A 19,460-nucleotide genomic window follows, 5' to 3' on the forward strand; every position below is an offset into this window, starting at 1 on the left:
ACCACTAGACTGATAAGCAACATCACAATAGACAGAGAAAAGACTGAAATTGCCAATGATTTCATCTACCTGGATTCACAATCATATCTTTGGTACCAGCAGTCAGGATATTGGTATATGTACTGCATTAGGAAAATCTGCTGTCAGAAAACTCTCCAAATTACTGAGAAGCAATGATGTCAGTCTAAAGACGAAGATGTGTCTGATTCAGTCCATGGCCTTTTCAATCACTTGCTATGTATCTGAAAGCTTGACAATGAATAAGGTTGACAGAATAATTATTGATGCCTTTGAGCTGTATGGTTGGACAACAGTACTGAATATCCCACTGACTACCAAAAGAACAGGTAAGTCTTGGAGAAAGTGCAGTCAGAGTGCTCCTTGCAGGCAAAGATGATGAAGCTTTCTCTCACATACTTTGGGCATGATACTAAGAGAAGCTATCCCTTGGAAAGGAACATCATGCTTGGAAACATAGAGGGTCAGAAAAAGAGCGGAAGACCCTCAACCAGATGACTCGATACAGTGACTGTAGCAATGGGCTCATGTATGTCAGATTATGAGGATGGCAAAAGATAGAACAGGGCTCAGAGCTGGTGTTCATAGGGTCATTATGAGTCATACTTAGCTTGATAGGGCCTAACAGTAACAATAACATAAATGGTATGGGAGGAGAATGCACATCATTTTCCTGTGGCGCTGTTGGTGTATTTGAACTATCCACCTTTAGGTTAGCATTACAACTTAACCAAAACACTTAACTGCAAATTTCCAATGTGTCCCCCATGAACTGGCATGAAACAGGTTCTAATTCCAGTATCAGCACATTCTCCTAGTGAAACTGAAAAATTACTCTATTACAGGTCAATTCAGCAAACCCATCACTCTCCAAACCCATCTAGATACAGACAGTAAATTGAGTATTTAAGATAATTTATTTCTTCTGAGAATATCAAAGTAATCCTGATAATGAAGGAAAAAATTACTTTTTAAAAAAATACTTTTTAAAAATTTACTTCATACTCTACTTTCATATTCTTGTATAAAATACTCAGGGATTATTCATTTAGTTTGTTTTGGGTTTTTTTTTGGGGGGGGGGGCTTGGCAACAACAAAGTTATAAGACCGAAGATTAATTACATAAAAAGAAAATGAGAATCTAAAAGTAAAGAGTTCAAATATCTGTTTTACCCATTTTGACACTCAACACAACCTATAAAAGTTAGTCAAATGCCATAACTTGCAGTGGTACACATTTCTCAAAGAATAAGAACTGAAGCACAAACTGAGATTTGTATACCAATGTTCATAGCAGCATTATTCACCATCATAAGAACACAGAAAACAGCCCAAATGTCCAACCACAAAGGAATGGATTGAGAAATTATGCTACATTCACACTATGCAGCATGTAGGAGCAATCGCTTTGTAAATTATTACCAGATGTGGGAGGGACTAGAGAGTATTATGCTGAGTGAACTAGCTCAGTCCCACAAGGATAAATATTGTATAAAGCTTTTATTGTAGAATGAGTATAACATACAGGAGGGGTGGGAGAGGCTGGAAGCAGAGGGATATGGATGGGGGTGGGGGCTAATGAATCATTGGGTTGTACAATATGATGGGGGGAGTGAGGGAAATTGAAACAATTTGTCCAAATTTGTATTCAAGTTTTGTAAATAAACTAGTAGAGAGAGAAAAGAATGTTGTTGTTGTTGTTGTTTAATGAATAAGCAATTAAATTCTACTATGAAATGATACTGACAATTCTATTTTTAAATTCTGTAATTTCACAAGGTTACTTACTTGCAAGCCTTCTTACCACTCACTGTGAATGGTTTTGGAGGTAAAATGTCTTGGGTTTAAATACCAGCATCTGCCAGTTGCTAGCTATTTGTCCCTGCAAAGAACTCTAATTCTTCCTTTTCTTACATGTAAAATACTACCTACTTCACACTATTGTGACAATATAAAAAGCAACCTCACAGAATGTTTTTCATGTACTACTGCTTATTAATAGTAGATATTACTGTTATTATTATGATTATCTGTCATGTTTGCCAATATCTACTTAATAAACCACACTACAATATTTTTCTTAGTTGTCTCATACATAATTTTTTTCTGGCTTGCAGATTATTTTGAGATATGCTGGGCAAATGTTACACAATGCTTTATTATTATTATTATTATTTAGAAGCCTCACTGGACTGTCTTAAAACAAGCTGTTCTAAAAAGAGGGTAAAGAAAAGAAGGCAGTCATTAAATGACCATTTAACATTTGCTGAACATCAGTCATGTGATGGTAACTTAAAAAGTCCATTTCTGCTTTTTTTCCAGCCTGGTTCCGGCACTATGGCCCCCACAAAGAAGGGTGGTGAGAAGAAGAAAGGCCATTCTGCCATCAACGAAGTGGTGACCAGAGAGTACACCATCAACATTCACAAGCGCATCCATGGAGTGGGATTTAAAAAGTGTGCTCCTCAGGCACTAAAGGAGATCCTGAAATTTGCCATGAAAGAGATGGGAACACCAGATGTTCACATTGACACCAGGCTTAACAAAGCTGTCTGGGCCAAAGGAATAAGGAATGTCCCATACCGCATTCGTGTACGGTTGTCCAGAAAACGTAATGAGGATGAAGATTCCCCAAACAAGCTGCATACGCTGGTTACCTATGTACCTGTCACCACTTTCAAAAATCTACAGACCGTCAATGTGGATGAAAACTAATAGCTGATTGTCAAATAAAGTTATAAAACTGTCTTTAAAAAAAAAAGTCCATTTCTGCCTATCAACATCCTGATTGGCCTCTTCTTCTGTCTTTGAGAAATGACTCCTAAACAATGGAGAGCATTCTTAATAGTTTTTCTAATTGTGCTTGTTTTCATTCAGCACAAAGACTCTCATTTTTAATGTATTTGTGTTTCATATTTAGATATTTAGATATTTCGATAACTCTCTGGTCTGTTTACCATGTATATGCATACATATATGTTCTAACTCAAAAGTACACTACAACTACTGCTAGAGACACATACAGAGAGACACTCTAATTGCTATAACTGACCCTCCAGTGGGTATCAGAGGCTATATTTTTCACAGAAGATTGCCCACGAAATTCTTAACACAACTCTTCATTTTCTTATATTTAAAATATTCCCTAGCTCTTTGTATTGAGACAATAGGAAGCAACCTTATAGAGTGCTTTTCACATGCTACCAGGCTGCCTCTTAGAGGCAAAGATTCTGAAGCTTTGTCTGACATACTTTGGACATGTTGAAAGGAGGGACCAGTCCTTGGAGAAGGACATCATGCTTGGGAGGATGGAGGGACAGGGTAAAGGTAGGTGTGTCAGAGACAGTGAGACCAGCACAGGATAGAGCAGGGTTTAGGGCTGTTGTACATAGGGTTGTTATGAGTCGCAAGTGACTCAATGGCACATAACAACAATAACAACTACTTATGAAGTACAAAATACATCTATTAATATTATAATAAGCTGTAATGTTTCTGTACATGGAAACATAAGTGCTAAAATATTAATATTAAAGCAGAAGTTTCAAGAAACAATACTTACTCTTACTTTGTACATGATTTTCTACTCTATTTCATCTTTCTAAAATGCTAGTTGAGGTACTTTTTGTCAATTATAACTGAAAAACAATAACATAGGCTAACTTTACTCCATTTTAGAGATTTTTTTTTTCCTTTGCTGCTGCACACTATGGAGTCAGAAATGATGATGCTCCAGGGAGTTTCCACACGCAGTAAATGACATGAGCGGAAACTGCCCATCGTCCACTTACAGAACACCTGGTGGGTTTGAAGAGCTTGCCTTTGGATTTGCAGTGCAACTTTTTACTAGAGCTCCCTATTTTAGGAATGTTGTTGTGTGTGCATGTGAGTTGGAACAGAAACAAAGCAAGTTTTCAGAAGCAGTTAACTGCAGGGAGGAGAAAGCCCATTCTTCTCCTGGGGAGCTGCTGGCATATTTGAACTGTGTGCCTTCTGGATTGCAGCGCAGCTTCTTACCACTAGGCCACGATATCTCCCTATTTTATGAATAATAGAAACCAAAAGAAACAAAATAAAAAATCCTGCCCTGCAAAAGACATGGATAGACTTTTTACAGAGGAATTCAAATGGCCAACAGTCATAAGAAGAAATGCTCAAAATCACTGGCAGTAAGAGATACAAATCAAATCCACAATGAGATACCATCTCACCCCAGTAGCAGTGTCCAAGTTTAACAGGACAGCAAGTAATAAATGTTGGAGAGGATGTGATAGAATAGGAACTCTTACAAATTGTTGGTGGGATTGTACAATGGTACAACCACTCTGGAAGGCTGTTTGGCACTTCCTCCAAAAGCTGAACATAGAAATTCCATATGACCCAACTATCCCACTTCTTGGAATATACTCTGAGAAAATGAGAACTGAGGCTCAAATGGAGTTTTGTACACCCCAGTGTTCATAGCAGCATTATTCACCATCGTAAGAACATGGAAACAGCCCAAATGTCCAACCACAATGGAATGGACTAATATATTATGGTACACATGATGGAATACCATGTAGCATGTAGGAGCAATGATTCTGTAAATTACTACCTAACTTGGGAGGGACTGGAGAGTATTATGCTAAGTGAACTAACTCAGTTGCATAAGGACAAATATTGTGTAAGATCATTATCATAAAATGAGTATGAGGATCCAAGGGCAGAGGTGGAGAGCAAAGGGATGAGGATGGGAGTGGTTAATCACAGGGTCACACAATTTGATGGGTGGAAGGAAGGGTGGGTGAAGCAAATGGGAAAGATCTGGTGTTAAAAAAACAAAGTTTACAAACTTCTTAAATAAATCAGTAAAAAAAAAAGATCCTGCCCTAGCTCACTGAGTTAGCAGCTGAATAAACCAGAGCTTGACTATACTGACTCCCAGCCTAAGGCCTTTTAAATACAAAGTAAAACAAAAATTCTGTGTATCAACTTCCCTCAATAGGTAGGTGGGGACTTGGTGCTTGAAATAAGCTGACACAGTAAGAGACATTTTTGTAAACTGGAAGCTTTATTTTTTTTTCTTCTTTCCTAAATCATATCCATGGCCTAGCATGACTTGGCAAATAGCAATTTCTTTTTCACCTTTTCAGAAATCTTTCTCTAGCCTCTGAAAGCAATGCAGGGCGAGCCAACACTCTCTTTAGAGTTCATTTTCAGAAATTTGATTATACACAAATTATATATCTACGACTTTGATTTAGAAATAGGGGTGGCCTATAATGATACTTCCCTTCCCCACTAACAGTGCTGAATTAAAATTTAAATATCAAAACCACACTGATCAATATGAGGGATGTGAATGACCCAAAACCTATTAGATAGTAATACTACCAACATCAGCTGCCCCTGACCTTTTTAAAGTCTGATCACAGAAAGCAGGTTTGTTTAAGTATCCGCACTACAAGCTGCTCAGTAGATTAAAATAGCTCTTCCCACTGGCATCAGGTTGTTGGGAGATTGTTTTTCTTTTTAATATGTGAAATGAATATCATTGCCCATCAAAACACAGGAATCCAGACACAATCCAGAAAGACAAACAGACTCCTGGGGACTGAGGGAGGTTGGAGAAGAGAGGCCTGTGCTGTTGCACTGGCCGCGCAAACAACTTGTCCAGGGCACTGATGAGGGTCGTGGGAGGGTCAGCTGAGCGGCGTGCCATCCTCCCCCAGAGAACCTAATTCCCAGTGCCCAAGTGCAAAGTGCCTTGGCCTCCTTAAGCCGCAGAGCACAGGGAGGAGAGGGTGGAGTGAAACTGCTGCGCAGCAGCTCCCAGTGAGAACGCCCGGAAAGGGAGGGGGGGTGGTCATCGCGCCCTAAAATTAGCGCTCACGAAAGCGGAGCCCAGACGCGGCGGCGCAGAGAGCTTGTCGTCCAGGGCGCGCGGCCCCTGCGAGCCTTCTGCGGGCAGCAGGACCAGGAGAAGGCCAATGCTGTAGGAAGGAAGGGCGCTCGGCTGGAAATAGGATCAGGGAACACGTGCAGCCTCCCGAGACCTCGGGGCCATCGCTCCTCCCCCAACTGCGGCAGAAATTTTAAGGAGCCTGTATAATTAAAAAACCCAGCACCCTCCAGTACTCGTTAAACTCAACATTATGTTGGCTCCTTTTAAGTGAACCTCTTCCCTCTGCTGAGTTTCCCCTTCGCCGACGTCATTCGAACAGTATTAATATTTGGGAGGGGAAAGCCTGTTAACATTCTAGGGATGCAGCGGGTGGAGGTCTGGGGTGGGAGTGGGGGGTGGGGCTGTGCAGAAAATCCCTCTGCGAAATAAACAGTTCTGAAGGTCAGTGCGGGCTCCCCCGTGGGCCCTCCAGGAAAGATTAATGTTCATTAAGGGTTTATCCGTCAACCTGTGTTAAGGTCTGTGAAATGGAAATATGTGTTACTTTGCCAAGATTAAATGAAACATGCAAAAATGTTCTATTTAGGACTGAAAAAAAAAAACAAACACCAAAAACTGAATGACACAATATTTAGAAACCAGAAGCCAGTTATTTTTATAAGTCATCATATGGAGTGGGTAACTCGAATTTTTAAAATAATACATGCACAGAAATTTTTCATCAGTAACTACTAATACAAAGTAAACATGTCCGTGGAGTGTCATCTCTAAGAGTCTTTTAGCTCCCCTTTCTACAGGCAGCCCCTTACCTTTATTTTCAGAATCTTTCATTCTCTCCTCCTTCTTTAGGCTGCAAATAGGCAAGAAAGTGTGGTTGGTTCTGTAGCTTTGACTTTTGATTTGTCATTCACAGAAGTCAGCGGTCCTGGGGTCGAAGTCCGTCAACCGAGGAGCACTGAAGCTATGATAATTGCATGCAAGGCGGTGTGCGGGGTTATAATTGTGCTTATGCTGGAGGGAAAGGATGGGGATGAAGGCAGACGTAAACACAAATTCCAAAACATGGCATGGAACCGGATCTGGAGCCCAGGCTTCCCTTTCCTTCCTTTAGGTTATGGAACCAACTGTTCAGCGCCTCTTTGTTTCTGGGGAGATCTGGTTCAAGTAGAAAGGGAAATCACAGTGCCAGTGGGTTCAGTTTCAAGATGAGAGCTCATCTCTGAAGGGGAATTAAGAGTACCCTCCTTTTATTTTCCTCCTGCAAATTCATTCACTCATTCAACTTTTTTTTTTTTTTTAACCAGAAACCCACTGCCATATAGACCATCTGGGCTCACAATCAGTCTCCATTGGGTTTGTAAGGCTTCACCACAGAAGGTCCCTAATCTTTATCTGATGGAGTAGCTGGCAGATTGCAACCACCCATCTTTTTTCAGTTATCAGTCAGACACATTAAGTACTACATCACCAGGGTCTCTGCTAAATGCTGGGCACACAACAGTGGACAAGACTAGCCCTAGCCCTCTGCAGACTGTGGTAATCCTAAATGCAACATAGCAACCTGTGTCTGCTTTAGACACAAATGTTATTGAACCCACTTTACCAGGTCTAAGCATATATTCATGGTATTGTTCCATAATTTCCGCATTCTGCTGGATCATCTTTCTTGGAAACAAATATTGATCTCTTCCGGTCACTTTAGCCAGGTAGCTATCTTCCAGATTTCCTAGCACAGGCTGGTAAGTATGTCCTTGATTAAAACATGGTATTTGGTATCCCATCAATTCTTGGGCCTTAATTTTTGCCAATTCCTTCAGTGTAACTTGAACATCCTTCATTACCATTGGTTCCTTTTTATATGCTACTTCCTGAAATATTTCCGTGTCGACCAATTCTTTTTGATACAGTGACTCTGTGTATTACATTTACAGTCTACTGATGTTGCCTGGATCATCTTGTCCATAGCATCTCTCAGTACTGCAACCCAAGGCCTGAATTTGTTTTTCAGTTCTTTCAGCTTAAGAAATGCCGAGCAACTCCATATATTCGTTTATTTACAAAATTCGAACACACTGTTTTTCAGACCAGATTCTTCCAAGTTCCCTCACCCCTTCCAATCAAATTCTACAACTCCCACACACACATCCTTATCTCTTTGCTCTGCAACCCCCCCCCTTGGATCTTCATCCTCTTTCTACAATAATGGTTTTATACATTTGTCTTTGTAGGACTGAGTTAGTTCACTTATTCTCCAACTCTAGGTATTTGCACATTCCATTATATTTTGCTTTGTCTTCTCAAGCTGACCTCTGAAATCTTCTGTTGACCTTTTTCAGCATCTTTTCCCTTTTTTTTTTTTTTTTGCTTCTCGATGCTCCAGTACAATTTTCACAGTCTCTTTTGATGGGCATTCTGATCTTTTCTTTCTCCTCTGCCTTTATTACTTCTTTTTCTTCTGTTCATGAATAGTATTTCGATGTAATCCTCAATTCATCTGATCTTCGATCATTAGTGCTCAATGCCTCAAACTTATTCTTGAGATTATTTTGAATTGAATAAGGATGACAGAAGACCAATCAATGTCTTTGAGTTGTGATATTAGAAAAGAGTACAAAAAGAATGAACAGATATATGTTGGAGAAAGTTCAGACAGAGTATTCCTTAGAGGCAAAGATGACAAACAGCTTCATCTCACATATTTTGGGCATGTTTTTAGGAGAGGATTGTCGCTGGAAACAGTCATCATGTTTAGAAAGATGGGCCGTCAGCTTTCCATAAAGGAGAAAGACTCTCAATTAGATGAACAGACCTGGTGACTACAGCAATAAGAAGTAAGTTAAAACTGATGAGGATGGTGCAGGGTTCAGATCACAGGGTTGTAGTGAGTAGTTCTCGACTTAATGGCATCTAACAAGAAGAAAATACTTAAGAAGGCTCTAGGATTTTTTAAAAGAACAAATTCTGTCAGAAAACACAGGAAAGATTCAAGGGATACCTCGGTGTAGCTATCAATTAGTATGACGCATTGTGTCTTGTGTCTACCATCAAATGGTTATTTGTGCCAAACACTATTCATGCACTCAGGAATCAGAAGTACACCTCAAGTGTTTGTTCTCCTGACTATTACATAGTGAGAAGCCACAGATCAGTAATAAACAAGCACATACTAAATCTTATGGAGTGGAATGGAGTTCAGGTGACCTAGTGGGAAGCCACAGGTCTGTGCTTCAATCCACCAGCTGCTCCACAGGAGAAAGACGAGCAATCTCTTGTGCAATTAACTGCCTCTGAAAATTCACTGGAGGATCAGCTATGGGTCAATTCCAGCTCCACTGTACATAATAATGACATGGAGAGAGGAAATTGACCTCTCTAAAGTACTCAAGAGCAGCGGTGTCTCTCTGGAGACTAAGGTGCGCCTGATACAGGCCATGGTTTTTGCAATCACTTGTTATGCATCAGAGAGTTGGACAATGACTAGGGAGGATAGAAGGAGAATTGACGCCTTTGAGCTGTGGTGCTGGAGAAGAGTATTGAATGTACCATGGACTGCCAAGAAAACAAACAGATTCATCCTAGAGAGGGTTAAACCAGGCTGCTCCTTGGAGGCAAGGATTCTGGGGCTTTGTATTATAAGGAGAGACAGGTCTTTAAAGAGGGACATCATGCCGGGTAGAGTAGAGGGATAGCGCAGGAGGGGAAGACCCTCTATGAGGTGGATTGATTCAGTGACTGGGGTAATCTGGATGGGTGTGTCGGAGGTAATGAGACTGGCGTGAGGATAGAGCATGGTTTAGAACTGTTGTATATAGGGTCACTATGAGTCACAAATGACTCGATGGCACATAACAACAAACAACAACAATAAAGTAACAAAAAAACAACAAAAATATTCATTGCCATCTTGTCAATTCAAACTCATTGCAACACTCCACTGGGTTCCCAGCTCTGTAAATCTTAATAGGAGGAGACTTCCCATCTTTCTGCTGCAGAGCTACTGGTGGGTTCTAACCACCTGAGATGCACAGCCTTCTGATTAACAGTGTAATGTGTTAAGTTGTTACTCCTTTTAGATAGGGTAGCCAGGGAGATAACATTTGACACATGATACAGAAATGGATCATCAGAGTCTCTTTTAAACAGTTAGAAAGTATGATACAAAGACATTGTTTATATTTGTATGGCTTGAAGTTCTGACCTGTCACAAACTCCTCTGCTCCAAGTGCAGTAATTTTTAGTCTCTAAGGAACTCTAGGAAGTATCATGATAGACAGAGAAAGGATTGAGGCTGTTAAAGATTTCATCATCCTTGCTCCACAATCAGTACTCTTGGTACCATCAGTTATGACATCAAAAGACGAGTTGCATTGGGAAAATCTGCTATCAAGGACCTATCCGGAATGCTAAAGAGCAACAATATCAGGTCTTCACAACCATCTGAGAGCTGGACAGTGAATAAGAAGGACAGAAGAAGAATCGATGAGTTTGAGTTGTGATGCTAGAGAAGAGTACTGAACATATCATGTCCTGTCAATAGAACAAACAGGTCTGTCTTGGAGAGGGTGAAACCAGTTTGATCCTTGGAGACAAGGATTTTGAAGCTCTGTCTCACATACTTTGGACATGCTGCCAGGAGGGACCATTCCTTGGAGACGAACATCATGCTTGGAAGGGTTGAGGATTAGTGCAGAAAGGAAGACCATGGATAAAATGGATTAGCAAATAAACTGTGACAATGGGGTCAGTTGTGTCAAAAATGGTGAGGCTGGCTCAGGACAGGGAAAGATTCAGGGTCATTGTTCACAGGGTCACTATGGGTCATAGTCAACTCAACAGCACATAATAACCATATCAGCAAGGAGCTCTAGTGACTTAGTTCAAAGAAGTTGCACTTGCAAAGCCAAAGGTCATGCCACTCTGATAGTTCCTAAGGAGAAGATGGACAGTCTCATTCCATACAGTTCACAGGTTCAGAGGGTTAGCTATGACTTGAGTCTGACTCAGTAAGTTTGAAAGGTTTTGCTTGTCTCCTTAATTTGCACAGATTCATAAATTGACAGGCAGATATCCAACTGAAGACCACTAAGTTGGGGAAAAGCTTAACAAAATAACAACCATCTGTTGCTCTCATTCTCCCAATTGATGAGTTAAATACAATATTGGCATGGAAACGTTGTTGGACTCAGAAATGATGATTAAAGACCTACTGTCTCAAAAGACCTACACAAAGAATATTATAGAACATTTCTGCAAGACACAACAGAAGAGCTAAATAAATGGAAAAAGGTGCCCTGTTAATGGACAGGAAGACCCAATATTGTGAAAATTACAATCCTACCAAAAGCAGTCTACATGTTCAATGCAATCCCAATACAGTTACCAAATTCAGTTTTCAAGGTGATTGAAAGGGAAACTGTCAAGTTTATTTGGAGAGTCAAGAGACCCCAAAGAAGCAAAACACCTCTGAGAAATAAATATGAAGGGGTGGCATAGCATTCCCTGACCTCAAAACCTACTATACACACACACACACACACACACACACACACACACATCTACTACACAGCGGTAGTAACCAAAACAGCATGGTACTGGTACAATGACAGGCACACAAACCAACGGAACAGAATTGAGAACCCTGAAATAGACCCAGTTATCTATGGTCAACTGATATTGGACATGGAAATCAAAGCTATCAAATGGGGAAATGATAAACTCTTCAACAAATGTTGCTGGTAAAACTGGACTACTACCTGCAGAAAGCTGAAATAGGATTCACATCTCACCCCATACACAAAAAATCTCAAGGTAGATCAGAGACCCAGAAGTAAAAGCCCAAAACCATAAAGTTCATAAGAGACAAACTGGAATCAAGCTTAGAAGGCCTAGTTTACAGTATAAAGAGACTGTCAACTACAGCCAGAAAGGCACAGTCTGAAGAGGATAAAATTGATGAATGGGACAACTATGAGGATCAAGGAGGTGGGGAGGAGCAGAGGGGTGAGGATGAATGGGGTCAGGCGTAGTTAATCATAGGGTCACACAATAGATGGATGGAGGGAAGAGTGGGTGAAGCAAATGAGTAAGATCTGGTGTGAAAAATAATTTATACGAAGTTTATAGAGAAACCAGTATTTAAAAATAAAGAAAGAAAATGGAAGGAGTACACAGAGTTACTGTACCAAAAAGAACTGGTTAACACAGAAGAATTCCCAAGGGGAGGGAGGGCGGAAGCAGAGGAATGAGGTTATGTGGGGTTGTGGTGGGGATTAATCATGGGTTGCACAATTTGATGGGAGGGTAAGAGAAATATGAAGGATCTGGTGTGAAAAATAATATATTTGAATTTTTTAAATACACAACCCTGCTTGCTGAAACTGAGGAGGACCTCATGCACTTGCTGTGAAGGGTCAAGGACTGCAGCCTTTAGTATGGACTAAGGCTCAATGTCAAGAAGACAAAGATTCTCGCCACTGGACCAATTAGCAGCGTCAGGATGGATGACGAAGAGATTGAGATTGTTCACAGCTTCATTCAGTTTGCTCGGCTCCACAGTTAACACTCTTGGTACCAGTGGTCAGGAAATCAAAAAGCGTATCACGATGGGAAAGTCTGCTGTTAGGGACCCCTCAAAGGTACTCAGGAGCAATAGTGTCTCTCTGGAGACTAAGGTGCGCCTGATACAGGCCATGGTATTTGCAATCGCTTGTTATGCATCAGAGAGCTGGACAATGACTAGGGAGGACAGAAGGAGAGTGGATGCTTTTGAGATGTGGTGCTGGAGAAGGGTACTGAATGTACCATGGACTGCCAGGAAAACAAACAGATTCATCTTGGAGAGGATTAAACCAAGCTACTCCTTGGAGGCAAGGATTCTGGGGCTTCGTCTGGCATACTTTGGACATGTTGCCAGGAGGGACGGGTCCTTGGAGAGGGACATCATGCTTGGGAGGGTGGAGGGACAGCGCAGGAGGGGAAGACCTCCTACGAGATGGATTGATTCGGTGACTGGGGTAATCGGGATGGGTGTATCAGAGGCGGTGCGGTTGGCGCAGGATAAAGCAGGGTTTAGGGCTGTTGTGCATAGGGTCGCTATGAGTCGGAAACGACTCGACGGCACATAACAACAACAACAGTATAAAAATAAACCCAAACCCAAAATCTCCACCACTTATAAACTGATTGGTCAAGAACAGGCAACTTAAACTTTGTGGCATCAGCTTCCTCTTCTGTAAAGTGGGTGATAATAACTGCCATGTCTATAGTATTCTGAAGATCAAAGGGGAGAACAAACCTGATACTTTGCAAATCAACACTACATAAGTATCAACATGTTTGGGCACATGTCTATAAAGAACTACTAACCAGTGTCCACCTGCTCATTACTGCAGCCTAAGAGTCAGGCATGCCTATAAAGTGAACACTGTCTGGGCCACTAGGGGGGTTGTATTTTATTTCTAATTGCTATACGTGAAGATTCCCTTAATGTTTTAGGAAATTTTAGGTATTTGGAAGTTGTGTTCCCATATTTTCTTGATAGTGGATAATAGTTCCTCACTGCCAGCTAAAATAGGACCAATAATAAAAATCTGCCTTCAGGAAAACCCCTTGCTTCCACTTAACTATGTGAAAGAAATAGACATCTCTGTCTCCAAAATCCAGGTTCAGGTCAGGGAAGCCAAAATGTGCTCACTAAGAGCAATTTTAGTAGCTGAGAAGAGAGAGGGGAGAAAAGCTGATGATGAGAAGCCACCACCCAGGCCACAGTTCAGTCACTTGTGCCAGGCACTGAACACTGGTAACAACACAATGCTAAGCAGTATCTGGCCTCACAAAGCTTGTAGCCTAAGGATAAGAAGTTTTCACAAGATGCAACTTATAAGTTATGCATAAGAATGTGAAGGCTTTGTTAGCCCACAGGGCTGAGTTTAAAGAGGAACACAGGGCCTCCAAAGCCAGAAAAACAGGGTTCACACATTTATGAGTGCCTAGAAATGTGGAACAAGTTCCCATCTCTATTTCCTATCTGTAAAATGACAATAATAATAGTACCTAATTACTAGGGTTAGGTGAGGAATGAACCAGTTAATGCATGTCAAGTACACAGCACAAGGTCTGACACATAAAGGGCTCCATAAATGCTACAGAACTATTATTATTATTACTATTATTAGCTTCTTACCTGCGTCAACTTTACCAATCTGAGCCTCAGTCTCCTCATAAAATGAAGAAGATTATAACTAGCTTGTAGGATTCCTATGAGAATGATGTATTAGGGAAAATATAAAGTCCCTGGCACAGAGTTAACCAACTGCCAGCCCTAATCCTCTGTCCCAATGCCATCAAGTAGAAAACAACTAAGAGCTGACCCTCCATTGAGTTTCAGAGGTTGTAAATCTCACAGGAAGAAACTGACCGTCTTAATCCTAAAGAATCACTGGTGAAGTCACACCACCAGAGGGGCTCGGCCTTTGTGTTGGCAGCCCAATACCCTACAGACTCCTATGCCACAAGGGCTGCCTCTGTAATGAAGGAAACCCTCTAGGTTGGGATGGGAGGAAGAAGCAGCCTGGGAGAATGAGTGAGTAGGGGGCAAAGTGCTACAACTGCTATTTGAAAGGAAGTTTCCTTATTGTAATTGTCTTTTTAAAGACCATGGTCATTTCTGGTGCCATGTGCATTTTACTCCACGTTTTCTTTTTAAAGGTTTCACACACAACAAAAAGTTGAAAGAGCTGTACAGTAAACTTATCTATACGAACATTTTTCTACACTCGTCTCCTCACATAGCTAATCCACCCATTAACGGATCATCCTTAGCCAATCTCCTTTTCAAAAGCTGAAAGAAGTTTGAAAACATCTCAAATAAAAAGGCCCTTTGATTTTCATCCTGACAAAACAGAACCCTTAAGACATCCTGATTCTGTGACCGTTCCCAACCAGGTGACATTCAAAATTTCCTTATGTCTCACAGTAAACCTCAAGGTTACACCCAGCTGAGGGCAAGGATGGGCTCACACAGCTCAGGGCTTTGCATAAGAGAGTGACTCAAGCATACACTAAGCTTCATATATATAAACTGGCGCCAGTGACCATGATAGGTACTTGTTAAAAGAAATAAATGATGCTCAGTGACGAGACTCAGGGAAAGGTTTGGGCAGGCTCCACAAGTCCACAACAGGCTCCCTTCACAGCCTACACAGTCCTTGTCTTGTTAGATGCCACTTCTGAGTCACTATACCAGTGAGTCATGCCCAGCTGAAGAGGTCATCTTGACAATAAAACGGAAAAAACTTTCAAGAATTCTAAGTAAGTCCTTGAATTAAAATAAGGCTGTGTTATTGTTTTTTATGAAATAAAAAAGAAAGAAAAATACTGCTTTAAGATAGTGGATTAAATCTATCGGTTATTTCTCAGTTAGTGTGTAGGTAAGCAGAGAGAAGGTCCCAGGTCATGTTTAACAGGTTCAAATCCACCCAGAAGTACCTTAGAAGAAAGCTTAGAAATCGACTTAAAAAATCAAGCATTGAAAACCCTATGGAAGGAACACACACACACACACACACACAGTGTAACCACAAGGCAAAATCAGCTGGATTACAACTGATTTTCAAGTTAAAAAACACTTGGAGAATATGTTTTAAATTTTTGTGATGATGGTTAGTTGTCACAGAGTTGCCTACAACTGTCCCTATGGACAAAAGACCTGAGTCTTGGCCTACACTGCACCAGCCTCTGATTTCTGATATGTTCAAGCCCACTGTTACAGTCACCGAGTCAATTCATCTTGCTGAGGTCTTCCTCTCTTTCCCTGACTCTGGCTCTACACCTTTCCCAGCATATCCTTTTCCAAAGACTGGCCCATTTTGACAACACGCCCAAAGTACGCGAGATAAGGTATCACCATCTCTGCCTCTAAGAAGCATTCTGGTTGACCCTCTCCATGATAGACCTGTTTGTTCTTTTGGCTGTCAAAGGGATATTCAATACTTTTCACCACACCACAATCCAAAGATACTGATTCTTTTTCAATTTTCTTATTCACTGTACAATTTTCAGAAATGAAGCAATCGAAAATGTCATGGCTTGTATCAGACACACCTTGGTCTTTAAACATACATCCTTTGTTTTTTGGAACTTTGGCGATGCCTTTAACAGCAAATTTTCCCAATGTACCATATCTTTTGATTTCTTAGTTGCTATTACCCTGGGTGTTGATTGTGGATCCAAGAAAGACAAAATCTTTGACACCTACAATCTTTTCTCCACCTATCACAATGTTGTCTATTAGTCCAGTGGCAAGGAATTTTGGTTTTTTGATGTTAAGATGTAATCCATATTGAAGGGTATAGGGTTTTTTTATCTTTTGCAGCAATTGTCATAAATGAGACATAATGGGGTTTTTATCAGCCTCAAGGTCCTATTTTGGTTCTCACAGACTTGGTTTCATTTTCTTTGGCATCCACTTGACCTTGCACATGAGTAATGGATGGTCTGTTCCACTGACTGCCCTGACCTAGTTTTCTTGTTTTATTTTTATTATTTGTGTTTGTGTGTGTGTGTGTGTGTGTGTGTGTGTGTGTGTATGTGTACTGTCAAATCAGATCTGACTGGTACAGGAGGAGATTGTCCCTCCTTCTCCAGCAGAGCATCTGGTGGATTCAAACCCCGCACCTCTGGGACTGCAATGCAGCTTCTTGTCACTAGGCCACCAGAGCTCGCCCCCGGTCTAGTTTTGACTGCTGATATTGAGCTTCTCCAAAAATTCCTTCCACAGATGCAGTTAATCAGAATCCATGTGTAAAGTCATCATCTGTGTTTTTTCCAAAAAGATATTTGGAATGAATAAATCACAAAACATACAAAATTTGATCAATTTCCAACCTCAGTTTTGTTACCAAGTCCATACTTTCCAACTACTATTCTTCTTCTCCACCCCACCCCACCCCCAGTTTTTGCAGTCCAGTCACAATCAACACATATTGATTTCATGTTTGGTCAATTTCAGACTGCAAGAGTTGGTAAAAATTTTCAATTTCCTCCCCTTTGGCTTTAGCTGTAGGAGCATATACTTGAATAATAGGCAAATTAACAGGTCTTCCATATAGACATATGGATAATATTCTATCACTCACAAAATTGTACTTCCATTCCCTGCGTAGTATACCATGTGAATGTGTGATTCAAAGTGGCCAAAACTAGTACATCTCATCTTCTTAAGCCTATAATGTCAATGTTCATGTATTCCATTTCCTTTTTCACAGCTTCTAATTTTAAAACATTCATGCTTCACACATTCCATGTTCCAACTATTTAAAAATGTTTGCTGCTATGAGAAAAACCTCATTTTGATTGACTTCCAATCTGAGTTCTACCTCTAATACTGTAACTATCCCGGTTCCTCCGTTCATAGGGTTCTTAGAGACCTGCTATTTAAGAAGTGAATAGCCAAAACTGCTCCCTAGTCTGTCTGACTCTTGGAGTTCTACTAAAACCCATCTACCACTAGCAACCCTTGTGGCATTTGACAATCTAGTGGCACAGCTTTCAGCATCTCAGCAACCCACAAGTTACCTCAGCAAACTGACAGACAAGTGATGTGTACATGTTGCAGAAGATCGAAGAATACAGCCTTCAATATGGATTGCATCTCAACATGAAGAAAACAAAGATTCTTATCACTGGATCAATTGGCAACATCACGATAGATGGAGAAAAGATTGAAGATTGACTTCACCTTACTTGGATCCACAATCAACATCCTTGGTATTAGAAGCTAGGAAATCAGGAGATGTATTGCACTGGGAAAGTCTACAGTCAGGGACCTCTCCAAACAACCAAAGAGTAATGATGTCAGTTTGAGGACTAAGGTGCATCCGAGTCAGGTCATGGTATTTCCAATCAATTTCTATGTATCTGAGAGCTGGACAATGAATAAAGATAGCAGAAGAGAAATAGATGCCTTTGCACTGTGGTGCTGGAGAAGAGTACTGAATCTTTTGGACTGCTAACAAACATGTCAGGGAGAAAGTGCAACCAGAGTGCTCCCTGGAGGCAAAGATGATAAAGCTTCGTCTCACATTCTTCACGTATGTTGTTAGGAGAAGCTATTCCTTGGAGAAGGACATGATGCTTGGAAAGACGGAGGGTTGGTGAAGAAGATGATCCTCAAACAGATGGATCGGCACAGTGACTGCTGCAATCGGCTCTAGTGTGTCATAAAATATGAGGACAGCACAGGATAGGGCAGGGTTCAGATCTACTGTTTAGGGTCACTATGGGTTAGGGAAATACATAACAACAACAACAACATGGATTCTTCCAGAGGCATGACTGGCTCAATGGTAGAATTGCCATCTTCCACAGGGGAGAATTATTATTCTAATAGGAGGTTTGGATTCCTGGCCATACACACCTTAACCACCCATCTCAGTAGAGGTTTGTGTGTTGCTTAAACGCTAAACAAATTTTCGCAGAACTTCAAGACTAAGAAAGACTAGGAAGAAGGGGAAACCTGGCAATTTACTTCCAAAAATCAGCCAGTGAAAATGCTATGGATCATAATGGCAGCATTCTACTGTGGATAAGATCACTCTGAGTAGAGCTGACTTCTCAGGAGCTACCAAGGGCTCTTTCAATATCTTATCTGGAGCCCTTTCTAGGTTAGCTAGTGTATTCATTTTGGAGGAGCTGCTAGCAAAGGACCACAAACTGGAGAGCTTATAAGAACAGAAATATTGCATAGTTTTAGATGTCTAGACCTCAAGATATCAAAAATGCAAACCTCACTCAGAAAGCTCAAAGTGAAGACTGTTGTTATCTGTCCTAGTTTCTAGTAGCCCCAGGCATTCTTGGGCTTTCAGCTTCAGCTTCACAAGGCTTTCCTTCCATTAATAAGGAAAGCCATGGAGAGAGAGAGACTCTGACGCAGATTAGGACCCACTCTACTTCAATATAACTTGATGTTAACATAATTAGTCATCAAAAAGATGATTTCCAAACAAAATCCTATCTTTCAGAGGGCGGAGCAGAGTGACATCAGTCAGTCTGTAATAATCATACTCAAAACATGTGGGCTTAGGAGAATGATGACACCACCTGCACCACCATACGTTTGGTATCTCAGTGACTGTACAAAAGGTGAGACAGGGTGGGGGGACGTTGATAATAAGGCAAGTTTATGATTCAAGCCAACTTCAAACTAACATAGCCTGCCTACAACAACATGTTAAACTGGGTAACTGCTTAAGAAACCAAGTCACTAGGCAAAGGCAAGAGGATTAATACATATATATAAAGCTTATACTGTTGCCAGTAAATTTTCTTCTCAATATTCATTGTCAGATGCCAATGAATCAAGTACAACTCAAAGTGACCCTACGAACCATAGCTCAGAAAGCTGTTTTATCCTGTGCCACCCTCATGAGTATTTATTACAGTACAAGCATACTTCATTTGATTGGACTTTGTTTTGCTGTTCTTCAGATACTACAATATGATAATCCTATATTGAGTATAGGGTTTTCAGTATGAGAAGAATGGGAATCCCAGAACA

At 40.8% G+C, this 19,460-nt stretch overlaps 1 protein-coding gene across 2 annotated transcripts in view; it reads right to left on the bottom strand.

Annotated features, from left to right (window-relative positions):
* The window catches only part of DNAJC6 (DnaJ (Hsp40) homolog, subfamily C, member 6), a 239,428-nt gene that overhangs the window by 193,930 nt on the left and 26,038 nt on the right, over nt 1–19,460 (bottom strand). The window contains exon 1 of one of the 2 annotated variants that reach the window (XM_006879765.1): nt 6,715–6,802. The exons of the other annotated variant lie outside the window; for it this stretch is intronic. Coding sequence (XP_006879827.1) covers nt 6,715–6,736 — 22 coding nt within the window. The 5' untranslated portion in view covers nt 6,737–6,802. Of the gene's footprint in view, nt 1–6,714; nt 6,803–19,460 lie in introns of those variants that run through there. 2 annotated transcript variants of the gene reach the window in all.

The sequence above is a fragment of the Elephantulus edwardii genome, unplaced genomic scaffold, assembly GCF_000299155.1.
Source record: "Elephantulus edwardii isolate Elephantulus edwardi_28Jun2011 unplaced genomic scaffold, EleEdw1.0 scaffold00005, whole genome shotgun sequence".
In the NCBI taxonomy this organism is placed as follows: Eukaryota; Metazoa; Chordata; class Mammalia; order Macroscelidea; family Macroscelididae; genus Elephantulus; species Elephantulus edwardii.